Raw genomic sequence first — 16899 nt, 5'->3', positions numbered from 1 at the left:
AAATGGCATCTTTACAGTTCTTAAGTTATCATCATAATGGCCTACATCATGCACGAGCCAATGCAATTTAATGTGGTTCAGAATAAAGCCAAGATGGATGCCCAATTCCCAATTTTAGGCATGCAACCCTGGAATGTCTTTTGGAAAAAATGAAATAATGCTCTTGGTAAGCTGTTGGGTTCATCTGTTTTAAGCATAATTGCCATCTCTCAGCTTCCTAATACCCTTAAAACCTCTGAGAGTCTTTAATGTACAAAGTTCAACAAAAACACCTTCAAAACAGATTAGTTCTAATTATGTTTAATATTGGTTTGCTGCTTTATTGAATAATCTACATTTGCTTTAAAAAAAAAGGAAATTCACTTAACTGCATGTCAGTCACCCAAGTTTTAAGTGTACAAATGAAATGGAAAACATTTATTACACAAATTTAATTACAATTCTAAGAAATAAACATGCAAATTAGATAGAGTTCAATTTGCCGATGCTAATCCTCATCCTTGATCTTGTTCCTTCCTCCCTTGATTTTCAGTCTGTGCATCTTCTTGATTCCTAGGGAGCCAGGCAGCCAGAGGTTTGGTTTTTCACAGTCGGAGGATCACTGTTTTAAAGAAGTGTTATATTTAGCACATCTGGCATAGTGGCAGTAAACAAACATTATAGTCTTTGTAACACTTTTGTGCAGGTGCCTTCTCCCGATTTTATTAGGTCTATGCCTTCCAAGCCTCTGCCTTCATTACACCTGAAATGACCCATCTCGACTATGGAGGGGTCCCTAGACAGAAGTTATGAATTAATGATTTTAAAAAATAAACTCTGAGGCCACTATAGGAGAAAATTACTATTTGCAAAATATTCTGATTCCAAGGCTTAAATTACATTCTCTTGAGCAAGGACAATCTCTTGTATTACTTTTTATTTCCTGGAGGTTTTCCCTGGAGGCTCCCCACCCAGAAAGAGTTGCCAATTCAAGTTGCAGCAGGACCAAGGTTGCTGTTTTTTTTTTTTTTTAAATACTTACTTACGCAGCTCAGGAGGGAAACGGGCGGGGGCGGGCGGCGAGGGAGAATAACTGTTTGGTCCTGCAGAGACATCTGTTTCTCATCTCCGTTTGCTGTGGCAAAGGAGAAGAAAGTCTTTTGCAAAGGGTGGGAAAGGCACAGATTTTTTTTTTTTTAATCACACGCACACACAACAACAACAAAACTAAACCAAATTTAAAAAGACAAGATATCTCGGAAGGTTGCAGAGTGAATACATTATTCGGCTGGAGCCGAGCCCCAGGGCTAGGGCGGGAGCCCGAGAGCGCGTGGGGTCTGGGCTGCGGGCTGGAGCTGGGCCCGCGTGTCCCCGGGCACCGGGAGGGGAGGGGAGGAGAAGGAGGAGGGAGGGCGGGAAGGAGGGAAGGAGGCAGGGGGCGGGCTGGGGTGGGGGTGCGGGAAAGGCGCCCCGTGTGCAGCCTGAGGAGCGGCGGCGGCGGCGGGAGCAGAGGGAGGGAGGGAGAGCGGGCGCGCTTGTCATGTTCCCTCTCTCACCCTGGGGGCATCCTGCAGAACCTCTCCTCGGAAATCCACGGGGAAATGGCAAACAGGATTGACGGGTTTCACACGCTCCTCGCTAGACAGAGCCGCTCATTACCATAACCGTCTGCAGCGACGGCGGCGCAGCGCCCCAGTCGCGGCGGCGGGACCTGCCGGGACCCTCGCCCGCTGCGCACCCGCAGTCACCGCCGAGCGGGCGGCCGGGCCGGGACCCGCGAGTGTGCACCGGCGGCCGGGCTGGCGCCGAGCCCAGAGCGGACCAGCAGCAGCTCAAGCGCTGCGGCCGCCGCCTCCCCGCTGACCCCGCGGTAAGAGCCGGGCTGGGCGCGGGCCGCGGGGGCGGGAGGGCCGGGCCGGGTGGAGGGCGAGGGCCCCCCGGGGCTCCTGCCCTCGCAGACGGGCACCCACGCGGCCTCCCGCGCGCCCTCTTGGCACCAGGGCTGTGCCGAGGTCACCGAGTGGACTCGCAGCGGCCGGAGCGGGGTCGGAGCGGCGTGGGGGCCAAGGCACAGCTGGGCGCGGAGGCGGCGCGGGCTTTTCCCTGGGCTAGCGTGCGCCGCGGCGCCTTCACCAGGGCGGGAACCGCCGCCTCCTCTTGGGCTGCTCGGGCTGCCACCCGCGCGCACCGAGACAACTCCAGGGGCGGGTGGGGTCAGAAGCTCTGGTGAGACCTCACGGTCCTCGGTGGCCGCTTAGTCCCTCATCGTAGGGGAAGGGGGTAAGTAGGAGGGGTGCCCCCAGGTCCGGATGCCGCGGCGCTTGGCAGGTGGGGAGAGAGGGATTGTGGATGTCAGGAGCGCGCGTTTGCAAGAAAAAGGGATTGATGCAGTAGCTGACACCTTCTGTCCCCCGCCACCTCCGCCCCCGCACCCTCCTCCCAGGCAGCAGAGCCGCGCTGCGGGCGGCGGCGGCTCCTCTGTCCTCAGCTCACCTCCCCGGCGGGCTGAGGCTGCTGCCCGCCTGGTCCACGCCTCCGCCTCTCTCTTCCCTTCCTCCCCTCCCGCCTCTTCGGCCCTAGCAACTTTCCGAGTGCCCAGCTGTGGTCGCAGAAGCAGGGAATAGGCGTCCTCGCCGCCAGGTCCCACGGGCGCAGGGCGCTCCCGCAACCGCGGGCTTCCAGCGGGTTTGGCCGGCAAGGGAGGGAGGGAGGGCCGGGCCGACATCTGCTGCGGGCTGGAGCGCGGGGGCCCGGGCCAGCCCCGCCAGAGCCCTGCCAGCCGCTGTGAGTCATTTCCTTGGAATCCTACCTTTGGTGTTTATTTCCCTTAGAAGGAAACTTGGTTTAAAAAAAAAAAAAAAAAGGATAAGACATAAAGAATAATAATAGCTCTTATTCTTCAGAAGAGGCACACGGCTGCGGCACCGTAGAAAGACAACTTGCCTTTGTTCCCGGACACTTGGGGTGTTGTTTACTTTCTCCTGCGGCCAGCGGCCGACCGGGCGCTGCTGGCTACCCGGGGAGGGGCTGAGGGCTGCGGCACCGACACCCCGGGGGTGTGTCTGTGCGGGAGCCAGGATGTGGTTGGTGGCTGCCGCCCGCCTTCAAGAGGTCGGCCCTCCAAACCTCGGACCCCACCCCCGCAGCCGCCACACACACACCTTGGGCACCAGGGCTCGGGCATCGGAGCACCCTTTCGTGCTCTTTAGGCCCAGCACCTGCAGCCCCAACCACAGGACCCAGCTTCAAGCTCTTGGCCTCGCGGGGCTGCAGCTGAGAAATGTACTTCCCAGGGCAGACAGGTGTACTGCAGGAACGGCACAAAAGCGACATCTGTTTGTTTAGAAGGGTTGAAGGATTTTGTTCCGCCCATCCAGTCCCTTCCACTACCACCACCAGGAGCCGGACAAGTTATTGAGATCATTTTGGGACAATGTGGAGGTCAGGGGCTTGATGCCATTTAAGACTGGCAGCATCGATCGAGGGTGGAAATAAGCCCTTTACTTCCGTGCTTTCCAGTGCTGGAATCAGACTGCTAACTGCTATAATGATCTTAATCAAATGCTCTCCAGTTTTCAATGACAGATGGAAGAAGAGGTGAGCAAAGAATGACCTGGAGCCCCTTGTTAGATTCAAGGTGCCACTGAATTCATAGCTACCCTGTTTTGTGTGCCAGCCACTCCTATTAGCATCATAATTGCTTCGAGGAAAGAACAAGCCCAACTCATCTGGAAAAAAACAAATTGTATAGAAATGCCTGGTAACTTTACTACGAACATTTGCTGGAAAAGCTTGGCATTCTAGCCTTCAGCCTTCTGGGGATGCTGGACGTGTCATTCCACTACATCCACCTGGGTGTCAAAACAGACATTCATGAGCCTGAGGATGAAGGGTTAGGGCTTTTTTTTTCCTTATCTTTTAAACCCATGCATAGACAAAACACACTCTAACACCCTTCTGTTGCATCCATCATCTCTGATCTTAGAAAATAAATTTTGCCATAGTGTATATCCTTTTCTTTATTTAATATTAATAGAACATGAATTTGTGGACTTGAACTGTTGACATCAGTAGCAGAATTATAAATCTTATCAGACATAGAATTATGACAGTTTAGATCTCTACATATAATACGAAGAAAGTTTCACATTAAGCATTTGTGCTTAACGCTGCCCTGTCCAATTTTTCGTGAACATTCAACTTGCCTTCTTAATTTGTTAACATCCAGTGTAAGTTTTAAATAGACTAGGAAGACTCAATTGCAAAATCTCCTCCCCGCTCCCAAATAATCCCAACTCATTCATGTTTTATTCAGATTTACATAAATCACTTGTAGAACTCAGCCTCTCTAGTTTAGGGTTTTGTGTGTAACAGTTCTCAATTTAAAAAAGAAAAACTTACTAAAATTAGATATTGTGAACAAAATAATAGCCAAGATAAATACTGTTATGCCATGTTTCAAGTTCACGTGCATAATAGGATCTCATATGCTGGAAATAATACTAACAAATAGAAACACTGAGATCCCTCACAACCAAAAAAGCTACTACCAAAAAGTTATTAAAATATAAACAAACTCTGACAAACATAAAACAGTACAGGGCCCATATAATGTCCTATTAAACAAAAGTAATTGCTGCCAGGGCCTGCAAATGTTTTTCTTTCTGAAGGGGCATGAGTTTGTCAACCTGCTTTTGTTTACATGAAATAAAAGTCTGCATAGGCAAAAGGCTTGCATCTTATTCCCATGATCTAACATAAAAGTGAGTGTAAACTTCAAACTAGAAAATGTTGATTCTCTCAATAAGAAAAGGCTGCTAACTGTTGAAAAGCTGTAATTCATGTGCTCTTGGCAATAGTATTTCCTGATATGATTGTCTCTTAGAATAGGTTAAGAAACTGGACCATTTCATGAGAGTCTTCCAGGGAATAAATCATCGTGAAGTTTGATACCCTACTTGGATGAGGAGTTTGAGAAGTGATAGACAGAAGGGCTTAATTTGTTAAATCAATGTAGGCTAAATTTCTTTGTTGATGACTCAAAGAGAAAAATAAATGACTCAAAGAGAAAAATAAATCGTTTCTTTATAAAGATTTAATCGAACCTTTCTTTTGCCCACTTGTCTTAAGGTTTACTAATAAGTCCTTACTGATGTCTCTTTGGAGGGCATCTTAAAAGAGAACGGGGAGGTGTTGTAGCAGCCCAAACCAGCTGAGTCCTAATTCTCTCCACTGACCTGTACACCTTCCCTGTCTGTCAAAAGATCTTGCTTCATTTTTCAGTGTGGTTGGGACAGAATTTGAGACCTCAGAGAGAAGACTGGGTGAAAGGTAGAGTCATTGCTGCCAAGAGCTGCTCTTTTTGCCAGAAGGACATTGTCACTTTAATGATGATATTTTGCCTTACCCTGGTGTTTTTCCTCCTTTTCCTTGGAAGTGGACCCCTGTTATAGCATGTAGGTAATAATAGTCTCCCACGAGACAATGGTAGATTCACTCTTTCCCAGAAACATTACAAGCTGTGTAATTTAGAAAAGAAAGCAAGAACTGGGCCCTTAGTTTATATTTGAAAGACAATCAATCTTCAGAAAGCCTGACATCACTTGTGTGACAGTTCTTGAAACCACAGAGTGAGATAGTGGGGGCTTGGGTCTTCTAAAGGGATTGGCAGTTAAGGAGGCACTGAGGTTGCGCTACTGTCACCACTGGTCTATGGCTGCTAGGTCTTTTTACCTTCGTATCAGACTCTCCTCTCCCTTGAACTTGCTCCTGACCCTACCTTGAGACTGCAAAGGGCCAAGTGAAGACACAGAGTCCCCATGAAAGCAGCCCCACTGCCTGAGCTATCGAGGGGCCCAGGAAGCCTCACAGAGCAGAGAGGCTCCCATCTCCCTGCAGGCCCAAGGGAGAAGGGCGTGAACTGGAGAGAAGGGCAGTGATGTGTTGCCTCTTGGAAAGTTCCTGCTCTGTGTCTGGGCTTTGCAGTGTAAAGAGTTGTTGGCTGCCTCTGGCCCCAGAGCCTGGCTCCTGTTTAATATTCTGCCTGCTCCGTTGATGTTGTGCTTGGCTCCTGTGGGACTGCAACTCACGGCTTGAAACTGGAGCCAATTTTCTGTCTTCATCTCGCAGTGTTTTGACTGGAGGCAGATCCAGTTCAGGCCGATCAGGGCTGGTGGAAACAACTACCAAGTGTCTCTCTGTCTGCTTTGCTTTGGGAGAAGAAAGTGGAGGGAGCCCCAGCATGTTGTAGAGGAACTGGCCTGCGGAAACAAGAGGAGGAGGGTGCAGGGGGCAGCGGAACAGACCGAACCTCAGAGCATCAGTTGGAATTACGGTGGATATTTCTGCTTCCCTTGCCCTTTTCTTTTGATTGATTAGTGGATTTCATCAAAGGGGACTCCCGGGGGATTGACTAGAAAATTGATTTTGCCTTATTAATAGGAAGCGCAAGGGTTTTGGCTTCTTAGCAGTACATTTTCTTTGGAAGGTCAGGAGGAAAATGTGTTTAGGAGGCAAAGCAGCTGTCTAGAAGAGGGCTGAGGGGAATCTGAGAACAATAAGAAATGGGGTTTTAAAGATCCGCCCATGAAATGCAGATTGCTGAACACAGAGGCTGAGCTAATAGCAGCTAGAGAGTTTGCTGAGGTTTTCTTTGAAAAAATAATAAAATGTTTCAGGGTGAAGGGGAGGGCCAAGAAGTAAAAGTTTCCCAAAGCAAAGAAATGAAGATGCCAAGGCCGTCCCTTGGCTTGCTCTTGATTAGGGCTGTTTTCTTCATTCTTGTTTTTTTTTTTCTTTTCAGATCTAAGGCTGTCAGAGATGACTCTGGTTCTGTCCATGAATAGATTCTGCGAGCCCATTGTCTCGGAAGGAGCTGCTGAAATTGCTGGGTACCAAACACTATGGGAGGCTGACAGCTACGGAGGCCCAAGCCCCCCAGGGCCAGCACAGGCTCCTTTGCAGGGAGACCGGGGAGCTGGTCCCCCACTGGCAGGTATTGCCCTTGACCCGCGCCCACCCCCGCACCCCTCGCTGCCCTTTGCAGCCAGCCTGGTGGACAGGAGGTGGTGTCTGGGCTCCCCCTCTGAGCCAGGAGAGCTAAAGCTCCAGGGACTTCCTGGGCTGCCTGTGCGCCTCTCATAAGTGAGTCCAGAGCTCCAGAGAGAGGACCAGAGGTGATATTTAAATTGCATTAAACCTGTCTCTACCCATGCTGCTTTTTGAATACAAGTCATGTGTCTGTATTTTTAAGAGGGCCAAACCAGATATTGAAACTCTGAGTTTGGGTTTTGGTTTTCTACCCTGTGGAACTGTATGGTTCTCTCACAACTATGAAAGCTCTGGTGGACTCAACAATGACACCTTTATCCCCTGAGATATAAAGGAATCTGCACTTGGGGCCAGCAGCTATGAGCCTCTTTTCTTTATTAACCCATTTATGCCCAGTGTTCCATTATTGGAACGCTAAGCTTTTGGAAGTTATTTATATCCTACTGCTCATCACCAAGGTCTGACTTTTCAAACACAAAAAAATTTGCAACCTATGGCATTAAATGGGTAAAGCACACAATTGGTTTTAGGATTGTAGGAAAAAAATTTAAAGCCAAGAAAACAGAAGTATGTTCTTCCTGATTCTTTCTTCTTATAGTTTAAGTTCCTTTGGATTTTTGTGCAGTATTAGCTATTTTTAAAAGAAACTAAAATATAAAACAAGTACTCAATGAAGTCTGTTTTGCTAAAAAAGATTAAAAACTGTGGTCTTAATGGTTGGCATACTACATTTTGGAGAGTGAAAAGGACATTAGTTACCCAAAATTTTAATTCAAATTTTAAAAATTTGCATTTTGTATTTTGAAAAAAAGGAATGTTATAATCCCAATGTGCAGATAACCATTTGTTCACTAACCTAAAGCCAATAATATTTTAAAGTTGTTTGGTTATCAGTGGTTACAGTTAAAGATGTATACATTTGAACAGTGGTACTATGTTGTCATGAATTTAATTAAACAATTTAAATAAATACTAATATATTATAGAGAAATTACACTCCTCCCCTTTATGAATGTTGCAGTTTCCTTTTGCATAGAATTAAGATTCTGCATATTTATTAAATGCTAAAATATGTGATTTTCCTCTATAATTGCCTAGAAATCTTTTCCTAGCCTGGGTCACAGGATTCCATATGATAGCAACTATTAAGACAAATGTTTATTTTTAATCACCACATGTACAGACAAATATGTAGCCAAGTTATCCTCTAGAAGGAAAGGAAACGAAAGTATTTTGTTTGGAGAACCTCTGGCAAACCGCATGTCATTTGTCGTATCTGATTTATTACCACAGGATCACATTACAGGGGAATTTCAAATCCTATAACAACATCCAAGATCACATACTTTAAGAGGAAGTATGTGGAAGAAGAGGATTTTCACCCACCACTCAGCAGCTGTAGCCATAAAGTATGTTTTTTTAATAGTCATTATTTTTATTAAGAGTTTAAGATACTTAGTAACAGTTGCTTGATCCACTTCCAGGAATTAAATTGTTTCACCCAAGCAATGAAAATGAGCCACTTCTCAGTGGAGCCTCATTAATCGTTGTCGCTTTTTTGGGTCCTGTGTTATTTTTCACAAGTACTTGAAGAAAAAGCTGGCAAGAGCTCTTCTACCCAGAAATGTCAAAATTATGTAATCCAAGGAATTTTTTTAATGTATGATTTAATATTTCTCAGACTGTGTTTTAGGTTATGGTTCTTCCGCACTTTTGTGTGTGGGGAAATGCACTTGTTCTTTCCTGTCGTGTTCTCCCCAGTCTGAGTTCTGGCTCCTGCAGCCAGTGCTACTTCCATGTGTGTCCACGTGGGGGTGGTTACACAGGGCTTTTCCTGACCTCTTATGGGTAGACTCATCATCCTTGAATGTGTGTATACAAGTAGAAATATGCACTTCACTGGACATTGGTTACATATAAGTTTGTTGAAACATAGACTTCATTTCCAAGAAAAGACCAAAGCTAACTTTTTTGTAGGTATAGTTAAAAAAATAACAAGATGGGGAAATTGCATAGAATTATGAATCTGGGCATCTAAGCTTTTGAAATATCAGTTCATTTTTCTTTAGAGTTACCTTCCTTCAATAACTATCTGCTGATTTAATCGAGGCAGGTATAACCGCAGACCATAGTTGTCTGAAATGCAGAGAGGATTTTTCAACTCATCTTCCTCTCTGTCTCCTCTTGCCTTTCCTCTCTACCACCTCATCCTTTAGATGTTGCTTTTACCTTGCTCATGAAAAGACAGCAGAATGCATTGGTAGGTACTGGGCTTTTCCCTGCATGTGTAGTCCCTGCCTTTGGTCAGTATGGGCTGGTTTAGTTCACAGCTCCTCAGGTTATGCTGCCAGTTTGCTTTTTTGATGACCTGGAATAACTGGTCCCCAGGACACAAGCAGTTTATTTCCTTTTTAGTTTCTGTGTTGTGGTTGTAGCAGTTTCCCAGTTGCTACTGGATTTGCACCAACCATCACATAGTGACAGTGTCACACAGCTCAGGGGTGAGCCCTCTCATTTCCTCTCGGCATCTCGTCTCCCACTCAGCTCCACAAGGAAGCCTACTTTGGTCCTTCAACTGACAGATTCTGTCAGGGTCTGAGCCTCATTCATTAGTGTGTCCTCTTATCAAGCAAGGATAATTGCAAGTATGAAACCCAAAGGATTAAAAGAGGGACAGCATTAAAAGCCAAATCTCATGCTCTTTGTTGGCTAGACCAGGGTTTGAAGTATATTCATTATGACTTGCATTTTGGCATCATTTTAAAAACATGTATTGATGTACAATATATGAGTTATGTGTCTGTGTGTGTGTATTTGTACAGACAAGCATAAAAAAGTACAAGTATCACAGTACAGCTTGATGAATTTCATGAGGTCAACATACCCATGTAACTAACATCCAGGTCAAGAACCAAAACATAACCAGCAACCAGAATCTTCCTTCTGCCTGCTTCTAACACTACCCCTCGCCCTGCTCACCCCAACTCTGAAAGTACCTCCTCTCCTGACTTCTAATAGATTAGATTAGTTTTGTGTTTCAGCATCTTCCTTACTGGACCATAATAGATCAAACCACCTGAACTGTCCCTCCTGAGGTCTGCACTGTGGCTCGATTCCCTAGTGCTTGACCACACCAGTGAGTCAGGAAGTGGGTGGGCGCTCCAGCCAAGTGAGGAAAGGGAATATCAGCAGAATGGGGGACAGCCTCTCTAAATGAACCCTGGGGAACAAGACCACAACATGCCCAGACCCAGACAGTGCCAAGAAAGAAGTATGCTATGATGATGTTTTCATATAGTCCATTTTCTAAGCTTTTTCTCCTCCTTTTTTTGTTTTTTTTTCTTTTTTTTTTGGTTTGTAGACCATCTCAATTTTTGAGGAACGAGCCCACATCCTTTATATGTCCTTAGAAAAGCTAAAGTTTATCGATGATCCTGAAGTGTACCTCCGAAGATCTGTCCTTATAAACAATTTGATGAAAAGGATCCATGGAGAAATTATCATGCAGAATAACTGGTGCTTCCCTGCCTGCTCTTTCAATGGCACCTCCGCCCAAGAGTGGTTTATGGCTCAAGACTGCCCTTACCGAAAACGACCACGGATGGCCAAAGAGGAATGTGAAAAGTTTCATGCCTGCTGCTTTTACCAAGAATGTGGTGGCCACTACCTAAATTTACCCCTCTCTGTCAATGCTAATGTTGGAAGTGCCTCCACTGCTGCCTCCTCTCCCTCCGCCTCTTCTTCCTCCTCATCCTCCTCTTCCTCTCCCCCTTTGCCTTTACCGAGTTGTTCCCACCAGGTGGATTTTGATGTAGGTAGTGCACCTATTTACAAGAGTGATGGCCAGATACCTGCCAATGAAATCTTTGTCACTAATGTCAGATCACTTGGTGTTCAGGAAAAGGCCAAATTAAATGATGAGAAAGCAAATAATGACACCAACAGAGATGGTGGCCCCCTCAGCCATGAACCTGTGGGAAATGACCTTGCCTTTGAGTGCAAAGGCCAATTTTATGATTATTTTGAGACTGGATATAATGAAAGAAACAATGTAAATGAATCTTGGAAAAAGTCCTTACAGAAAAAGGAGGCTTCACCACCAAGTAACAAACTGTGCTGCAGCAAAGGAAGTAAAATATGAGCCATCTTCTCACCGAACTTTGAAGCATGCACAGCATGATCAGTTAGCTCTCATAAATTTTATTTTGAATGGATTTTGTAGTTTTGTACAACAGATAAAATTATGCCACGAACATGCCGTGTCATTTTAATGCCTGGAGAGCAGATTGCATAAAACATCTGTATAGTAGGCATCAGCGAGCTTCTTATAAATGTGGTGATTTTTACCAAGGAAACGATTGACTTAATGCTTAAAAGTATATCATAGTTTTCTTACAGAAAAGATCAGTAGATTAGATTGGGGGACAATGTGCCCTTGCAATATTTCCATTGCCCCCCAAGGAGCCTGTCACTAGCTAAGAAATTTCTACGTTTGCCAATTAATTAGGGAGTTATTTGGTAAGCAAATCAATATAACCAGCAAAGATACCTGCTTCTTCTATATGATACAATATTTTTTTAAAATAAAAGACTGAAGACAGGGAGCTAAATGAAATGGCTTAATGGTGCTGTTAAGTATTTGTACCTAACAGTCTTGTGTGACAGATGAAAATAGGATGTAACATAATGAAACACACCTGTCTAGGGGTGGCAATCAACAGTCTTACACAGAGAGGGTATTCCCTGCAAGTTTCCGGCTTGCCTGTGATGGGTGATGAGGCTTTTAGAGAGGTGTTATACAGGGCGATTTTTGGTGCCTTACTTTATCTTAATTTTTGCCAATGTGAAAATTAAGGATAAATCAGAGTTGCAGCAGGGATTTAACAAACAGGACAAAAAAAAAAACACAGGGTGGATCAATATGATTTGGAAACTGATAACTTTGAACTAATGTGTTCAGCTTTTGATTCAACATCTCTATTCTTCCTTTATTTTTGATGCCCAATTGCTTTTGGATTCGGCGTTTTTTCAATAGGGATGGAGGAAATGAGAGAGAGAGCTGTTAGAAAGCAGCACGGGCTGCTCGAGCTTTTCTATGGCAACTGTGTGTTGCTGGGGTTGGGGTTTTCTGGGTTTTGGGTTGTTTTGTTTTGTTTTCTTGTCCAATGAAGTTCACGAACCAGTGGCATGCATTATACTTTTCTCTGTTTTGCATCATTTCACTTGTTTAGATTATAAAAGCATGTGGGTTTTTATATATGAACTTTGTTGTTGATTGAGAAGCACAATGTTAATAAATGATGTGGTGATCAATAAGGTTTATCTTAAAGAATGTAAAGACTTTAGTTTTTTGAAAGTTATTTTGGAGAAATGGGACTTAATCTATAATAGTTACTATGTATTTGGTCTACATTTTCCAAATAATGTCTTTAACTTGTACATTTGAAAAGTGTTCAGAGTGGCCCTCCTACCGTCCTTCCTTCCACTCCAGCCAACTCTTCCTGCTAAACTGTATTCCAGTTTCCAAGTTTACTAATTGACTTGGGCCTGTTTAAATAATACTTCACATAAACCAAATGCCAAACGGAGGAAATAAGTAAGCCCTCCCAGTTTCTCCAAGATAAAGCTTTTTTTTTATTATTGCTATTAATATTAAATATAGGTCTCATTCATACAGTGTATGAGTAGGATCATTTGGACAATTGTCCACAAAGACCAATTTTTAAAACATTTTCTTGCGTTATAGTTAAATAGTCTAGTAATGTTTTGTCCTTTATTTTCAATATTTGATAAACATTTGATGTTCAAAACTTAGCTAATAGATGCTTGTATATGAATGTGTTGTAATAAAGTGAGGTTTTCTTGATATATATTTATTAAGATGATAAAAATTCATTAAGATTTTTTTAAATTTTAATGGCTATTGGCTATGTTTCTCTTTTCCATTATTCTCTCTCCTTTAAAAAACTCAAAACATCTAGAAACTGTAGTGGATAGTGGCCACACAGGAGTTTTCTAAATTAAAGAGTATTTTAAAATGCCAATCTGACAGGTGTTTTAGAATGATCCTAGTTTGTAAGTTTAAGTTTCTATTGATTAAGAAGCACAATGTTAATAGATGATGTGGTGATCAATAAGGTTATGTCTGAAAGAATGTAAAGATTTTCCTTTCTGGAGTGTCTCTGAAAAAAATTGTATAACATGAAGCCGTAAATACTGAATCTTAGCTGATTGCATTATGAAATGTCAAACTGTGAAGATGACCCATATGTAAACAGTTATAACAGCTACAGATTATTGCTAGTAGCATTCTATACAATTCTGTATTAATGTTCTTAGGAGCTAATATTTGATAAAGGGGAAAGCTAGTTAAAAACTAATTTGTCAAATGTAGCATTCTTATTATGAGTGTAATAGCTCATGGAGATTTAAATATGAACGAAAGGACTTATCCTTCTGCTTTTTAAAAGGCCCAGCATTACTAGATAGTGTTTTTCTTGATGGCCAAAGCTGTAAAATGACAAAGTTGGTGGTTTTCAGCAGCACTCACCTGAGCTGTGAACGCCTGCACCTGTTCGGTAGAACCCACTAGAATCACTTCTCTGCAGGATAAGTGATGCCTTTGAATCTAGCATAAAAATCTGTTCTTTTTAGTCATCAAGTTTTTGTTTCCAGGATATTTCTAGCATTGCAAAAAAAAAATTCTTCACCAAATACTAATTCCTAAACACCCATCCAAACTACAAAAATTCTCTTGTTAGTAGGCGAGAGTGCTAGGACTTCCTGTGTTCACCTCCCATGCACCCAGCATTGTCTTTTATGCATGAGATATTCCATTAGATTTTCTTAGAGTGGCCAGGACACCCTTCATAGTAAGTTAAATCTCTTAACTGGATTCTATAGTTTTATCTCGAGCAACTTGGAAAAGCTAAGACATCCTCCACCCACACTGCTGTCTACGCGCCTGAAAGCCACACCTTCTCTCATTGCTGTGCTCTGCTTTAAGGAAAACCTGATATGACAGAATCAAGACTATTAAAAGATAAATGAGGGGAAATCTTCATTTAAGAAAGTTGCCTTGCTCCCCAAGAGTGCCTTTAATTGCTATTCCCCTAGGCATCTGGGTGCATATCACTAATGAAATCATTAACCTTTGTCTCTGGTCCTTCCTTTCTAAAAATGGCAGATCATAGAAGGTGGTCTGGCAAAGGGATTTTCAAAAGGCAAAAGTCTCATCATCTTTCCACTCAAAATCCTATTATTCTACACTTCACTTTGCAGGAGTCCTAGGGACAGGATTGCAGGGACAGGCGACATGGGAGGAAGACAGAAAAATTCAAAACCAGCAGATGCCACTACCTGGCAATGAATTGAAAATTAGGGGAAAGCATCTTTGGCATGACCTTTTATTAAGACAACAGAAATTTAGAACATTTTACATGCTACTTTGTTAAATGGTGAAGCAAGTGAATGAAAGTATTTATTTTTAGAGCTCATAGTTAACTCCATCAAGACATGAACTTGTATTACAGCTCCACTTGGTGACTTCCTTTCTGTGTATCAGGAGCAGAGCAGAGGACAACTTGTAGAAGACATTACCGTTAAGAGACATCAACTTCGCAACAAATATAAGACAAGGATTCCTATGTGATGCAGCTAGGTTTTTATATCCTTCTAACAAATGGTGAGCAGGAGACTTTTTTGGAAATAATTAGTTGTGAAATTCCATTTTTCTGACAGCCCCTTAAATTTGAAGTTATTTCATTTGTAGTTAAGGTTATCACATCCCTGCCAATTTTACTAGATCTTTTCAGAGACAAGCATTCAGCATGGCATTAGTAATGCTGGTTTAAGCTAGATGCAGAACTGTCCCATGAAGAGAAGAATGATATCAGTATTTAAATAATAAAAGAAGAGACAATGTATGATTTGTAGTGATTCATTTTAAGATTGCTGTATTTTGATTTTGTGGTTTAAAATAAATGCATTAAGGATCTTTTAAGTTACTACAAGATGCCTCTCTGTTGCTTTCTTAGCTATAGTGCCTAAGCAAGGTATATTCTCTTGACACGGCTAAAATGTCTCAATTCTATGTGATATAGCTACACGACCTGGGGTGAAAGAGTTACTAGTTTGGAGATTATTTCCCAGCCTTGGGTACCTGCCATATTTGAGCTGGGAGAACTCACTTAGGAAAAGCACTTGCAAAGATGTGAGTTATGAACACTTGAATCTCGCATCCTGCCATAAAGTGCATCAGCAAGTGAGTTTAATAAAACATGCTGTTTAAAATAGTCTGTAATTTCCTGTTTCTGCATTTCCCTTCAGTATCTGTGACAGGCTGAAGAACGATGACTAAACGAAGGGAATTTACACAAGCTGGTCTGGTGGTGTTTGCAAACCATCGCCATGAGCTTCATCTTCTTTGGTAAACAATCCGCTGGTGGGCTGTCTATGGTTGGTTTCTTTTCCTTGTTGTTGATCCAATTTGTTAACTTTGAAAATGCAAACTACTTATTCACAGCGTGGAAACACCTGCTTTTGACCACAATTAAACTGATAGAATGGATGGGGATGTATTCGTTGTTTCTCATGAAATTTCTTATATTTCTCAACCCCATTTCTATGACTCTTCTCTTGATTTAAAAACATAAAAATCTAATAAAATCTTGTGGGGAGGACCTACATATAAAAGAACTTGCAGAGATGTAAGTTATGATCTTGCTTTCTGCCAAGATCTCCAAGACAATAGGCAAATATCAGAACTTTGGGGGAAAGGGATCTAACGTACCCTAGTCTTGTGCTGTGCAGACCAGCCTGGCCTTCGGCAGGCATTACCTCTATCCAGATCTTTCCATGGAAGCAGCTGAGTCCAGGCATCAGGCATGTGATTCTCCATTGCCTCCTCTGGTCAGCACACACATGAACCCATCTTTGATACTTCTAGACACAGTGCTTTTTCTTCAGATACCCTCTAAAGTGACTGCAATGAACTAAGCTCAGATGTGGTAAGACCCTGGTATCCTCTCAATCAAGAGATGAGTAGATGTCTCTGAAATACACTTGGCACAGCACTCAGATATCTATACCATCTTCAAAACTCACAACATCCCTGTGTGCACAATAAGCAAAAGATAGAGAATGACAGGCTATGCAAGGGATTTGGGCAAAAGGTTGGGGAGTTGAGCTCTGGTCCAGCACACTGAAGGAAATCTGAGAAATACAGTGCTCCCTGTACACTGCAGAGTGAATCCACTCTCTTTAAGGAAAAGTCTAAAGACTGCAAGGGAAAGAAGGCAGAATTTTTTGCTTCTTTGTCAAACCTCTTTAGGAAAACAGAAAAAAACATTTCAGGGACTAAAGGATTGTTTTAAATGTTTTTGCAGGAAGAGAGAAATGGCTTGTCTGCCCTTTCTGGAGCTGGGAGGGGTTCTCCTTGTTCTCCATGTCCTTAGATGCTGTGCTTTTCAGTAAGCCCACCAAACTGTATTTGTGAACAGGTATGATCATTAGCCCAAGGAATCTCTCTCCTGTTCAGTTTAGGCACACAGGTTGTGGGTTTCTCACAAGACTGGAGTATAGAAAAGTGTTAAGAGTAGGGGGTTTGGAGTTAGACTGCCTGGATGAAAATCTCAGCTCTGCCAGGGTAGCTGTGCAAGCTTGGCCTTGGCCAAAAAGCCACTTCACCTCCTAGTGCCTCAGTTTACTCATCTGTAAAATGGAGCAGCACACATTATCCACCTCATCAGATTGTCAGGATTAAAGGTTTTAATATCAGGGAAGTGACTCAACATTGCCTGGGTGTACGTTATGGGTTTGCAACGAACAAGCCTCCATGACTTCTCCATTACTGTCCTTCAATGCCCTGCA

At 43.3% G+C, this 16899-nt stretch overlaps 2 protein-coding genes across 6 annotated transcripts; one reads left to right on the top strand and one right to left on the bottom strand.

The window, feature by feature from the left end:
- Positions 1-284: 284 nt before the first annotated feature.
- On the bottom strand, positions 285-2781 carry LOC129032693 (putative uncharacterized protein SERTAD4-AS1). Its single transcript, XM_063672448.1, has 3 exons — positions 2473-2781; positions 1026-1114; positions 285-601 (listed from the first exon to the last, which is right to left on the bottom strand). The coding sequence occupies exons 1-3, from the start codon at positions 2702-2704 to the stop codon at positions 599-601; spliced, it is 324 nt and encodes a 107-aa protein (XP_063528518.1). The 5' UTR covers positions 2705-2781; the 3' UTR covers positions 285-598.
- SERTAD4 (SERTA domain containing 4) lies at positions 1471-15598 on the top strand. Of its 5 annotated transcripts, XM_063672443.1 has the most exons (6): positions 2793-3576; positions 6109-6313; positions 6782-6973; positions 8323-8438; positions 14594-14713; positions 15358-15598. In XM_063672443.1, exons 1-5 carry the CDS (start codon positions 3565-3567, stop codon positions 14678-14680), a joined length of 612 nt encoding a protein of 203 aa, XP_063528513.1. In that variant the 5' UTR covers positions 2793-3564; the 3' UTR covers positions 14681-14713; positions 15358-15598. The 5 variants fall into 5 exon arrangements, with proteins under 5 accessions (XP_054336287.1, XP_054336297.1, XP_063528513.1 ...); XM_054480312.2 differs by lacking the exons at positions 2793-3576; positions 14594-14713; positions 15358-15598 and adding exons at positions 1471-1849; positions 10391-12943; XM_063672447.1 differs by lacking the exon at positions 15358-15598 and having other exon boundaries at positions 2795-3576; positions 14594-15041.
- Positions 15599-16899: the final 1301 nt, after the last annotated feature.

Source organism: Pongo pygmaeus, chromosome 1 (genome assembly GCF_028885625.2).
Source record: "Pongo pygmaeus isolate AG05252 chromosome 1, NHGRI_mPonPyg2-v2.0_pri, whole genome shotgun sequence".
Taxonomy (NCBI): Eukaryota; Metazoa; Chordata; class Mammalia; order Primates; family Hominidae; genus Pongo; species Pongo pygmaeus.
The sequence above is the reverse complement of the archived record's forward strand: the minus strand, read 5'-3'. Positions and strand labels throughout refer to the sequence as shown.

What these genes read in the sequence shown, in the direction of transcription:
- SERTAD4 (XM_063672434.1), top strand. Translation starts at nt 6,799, where the DNA reads ATGACTCTGGTTCTGTCCATGAATAGATTCTGCGAGCCCATTGTCTCG. An exon ending in AGCTGGTCCCCCACTGGCAG is followed by an intron (nt 6,974 to 8,322) that starts GTATTGCCCTTG and finishes TTATTACCACAG; the next exon opens with GATCACATTACAGGGGAATT. An exon ending in TCAGCAGCTGTAGCCATAAA is followed by an intron (nt 8,439 to 10,390) that starts GTATGTTTTTTT and finishes TTTGGTTTGTAG; the next exon opens with ACCATCTCAATTTTTGAGGA.
- LOC129032693 (XM_063672448.1), bottom strand. Translation starts at nt 2,704, where the DNA reads ATGTCGGCCCGGCCCTCCCTCCCTCCCTTGCCGGCCAAACCCGCTGGA. An exon ending in AGCCTCAGCCCGCCGGGGAG is followed by an intron (nt 1,115 to 2,472) that starts GTGAGCTGAGGA and finishes CCTTTGCCACAG; the next exon opens with CAAACGGAGATGAGAAACAG.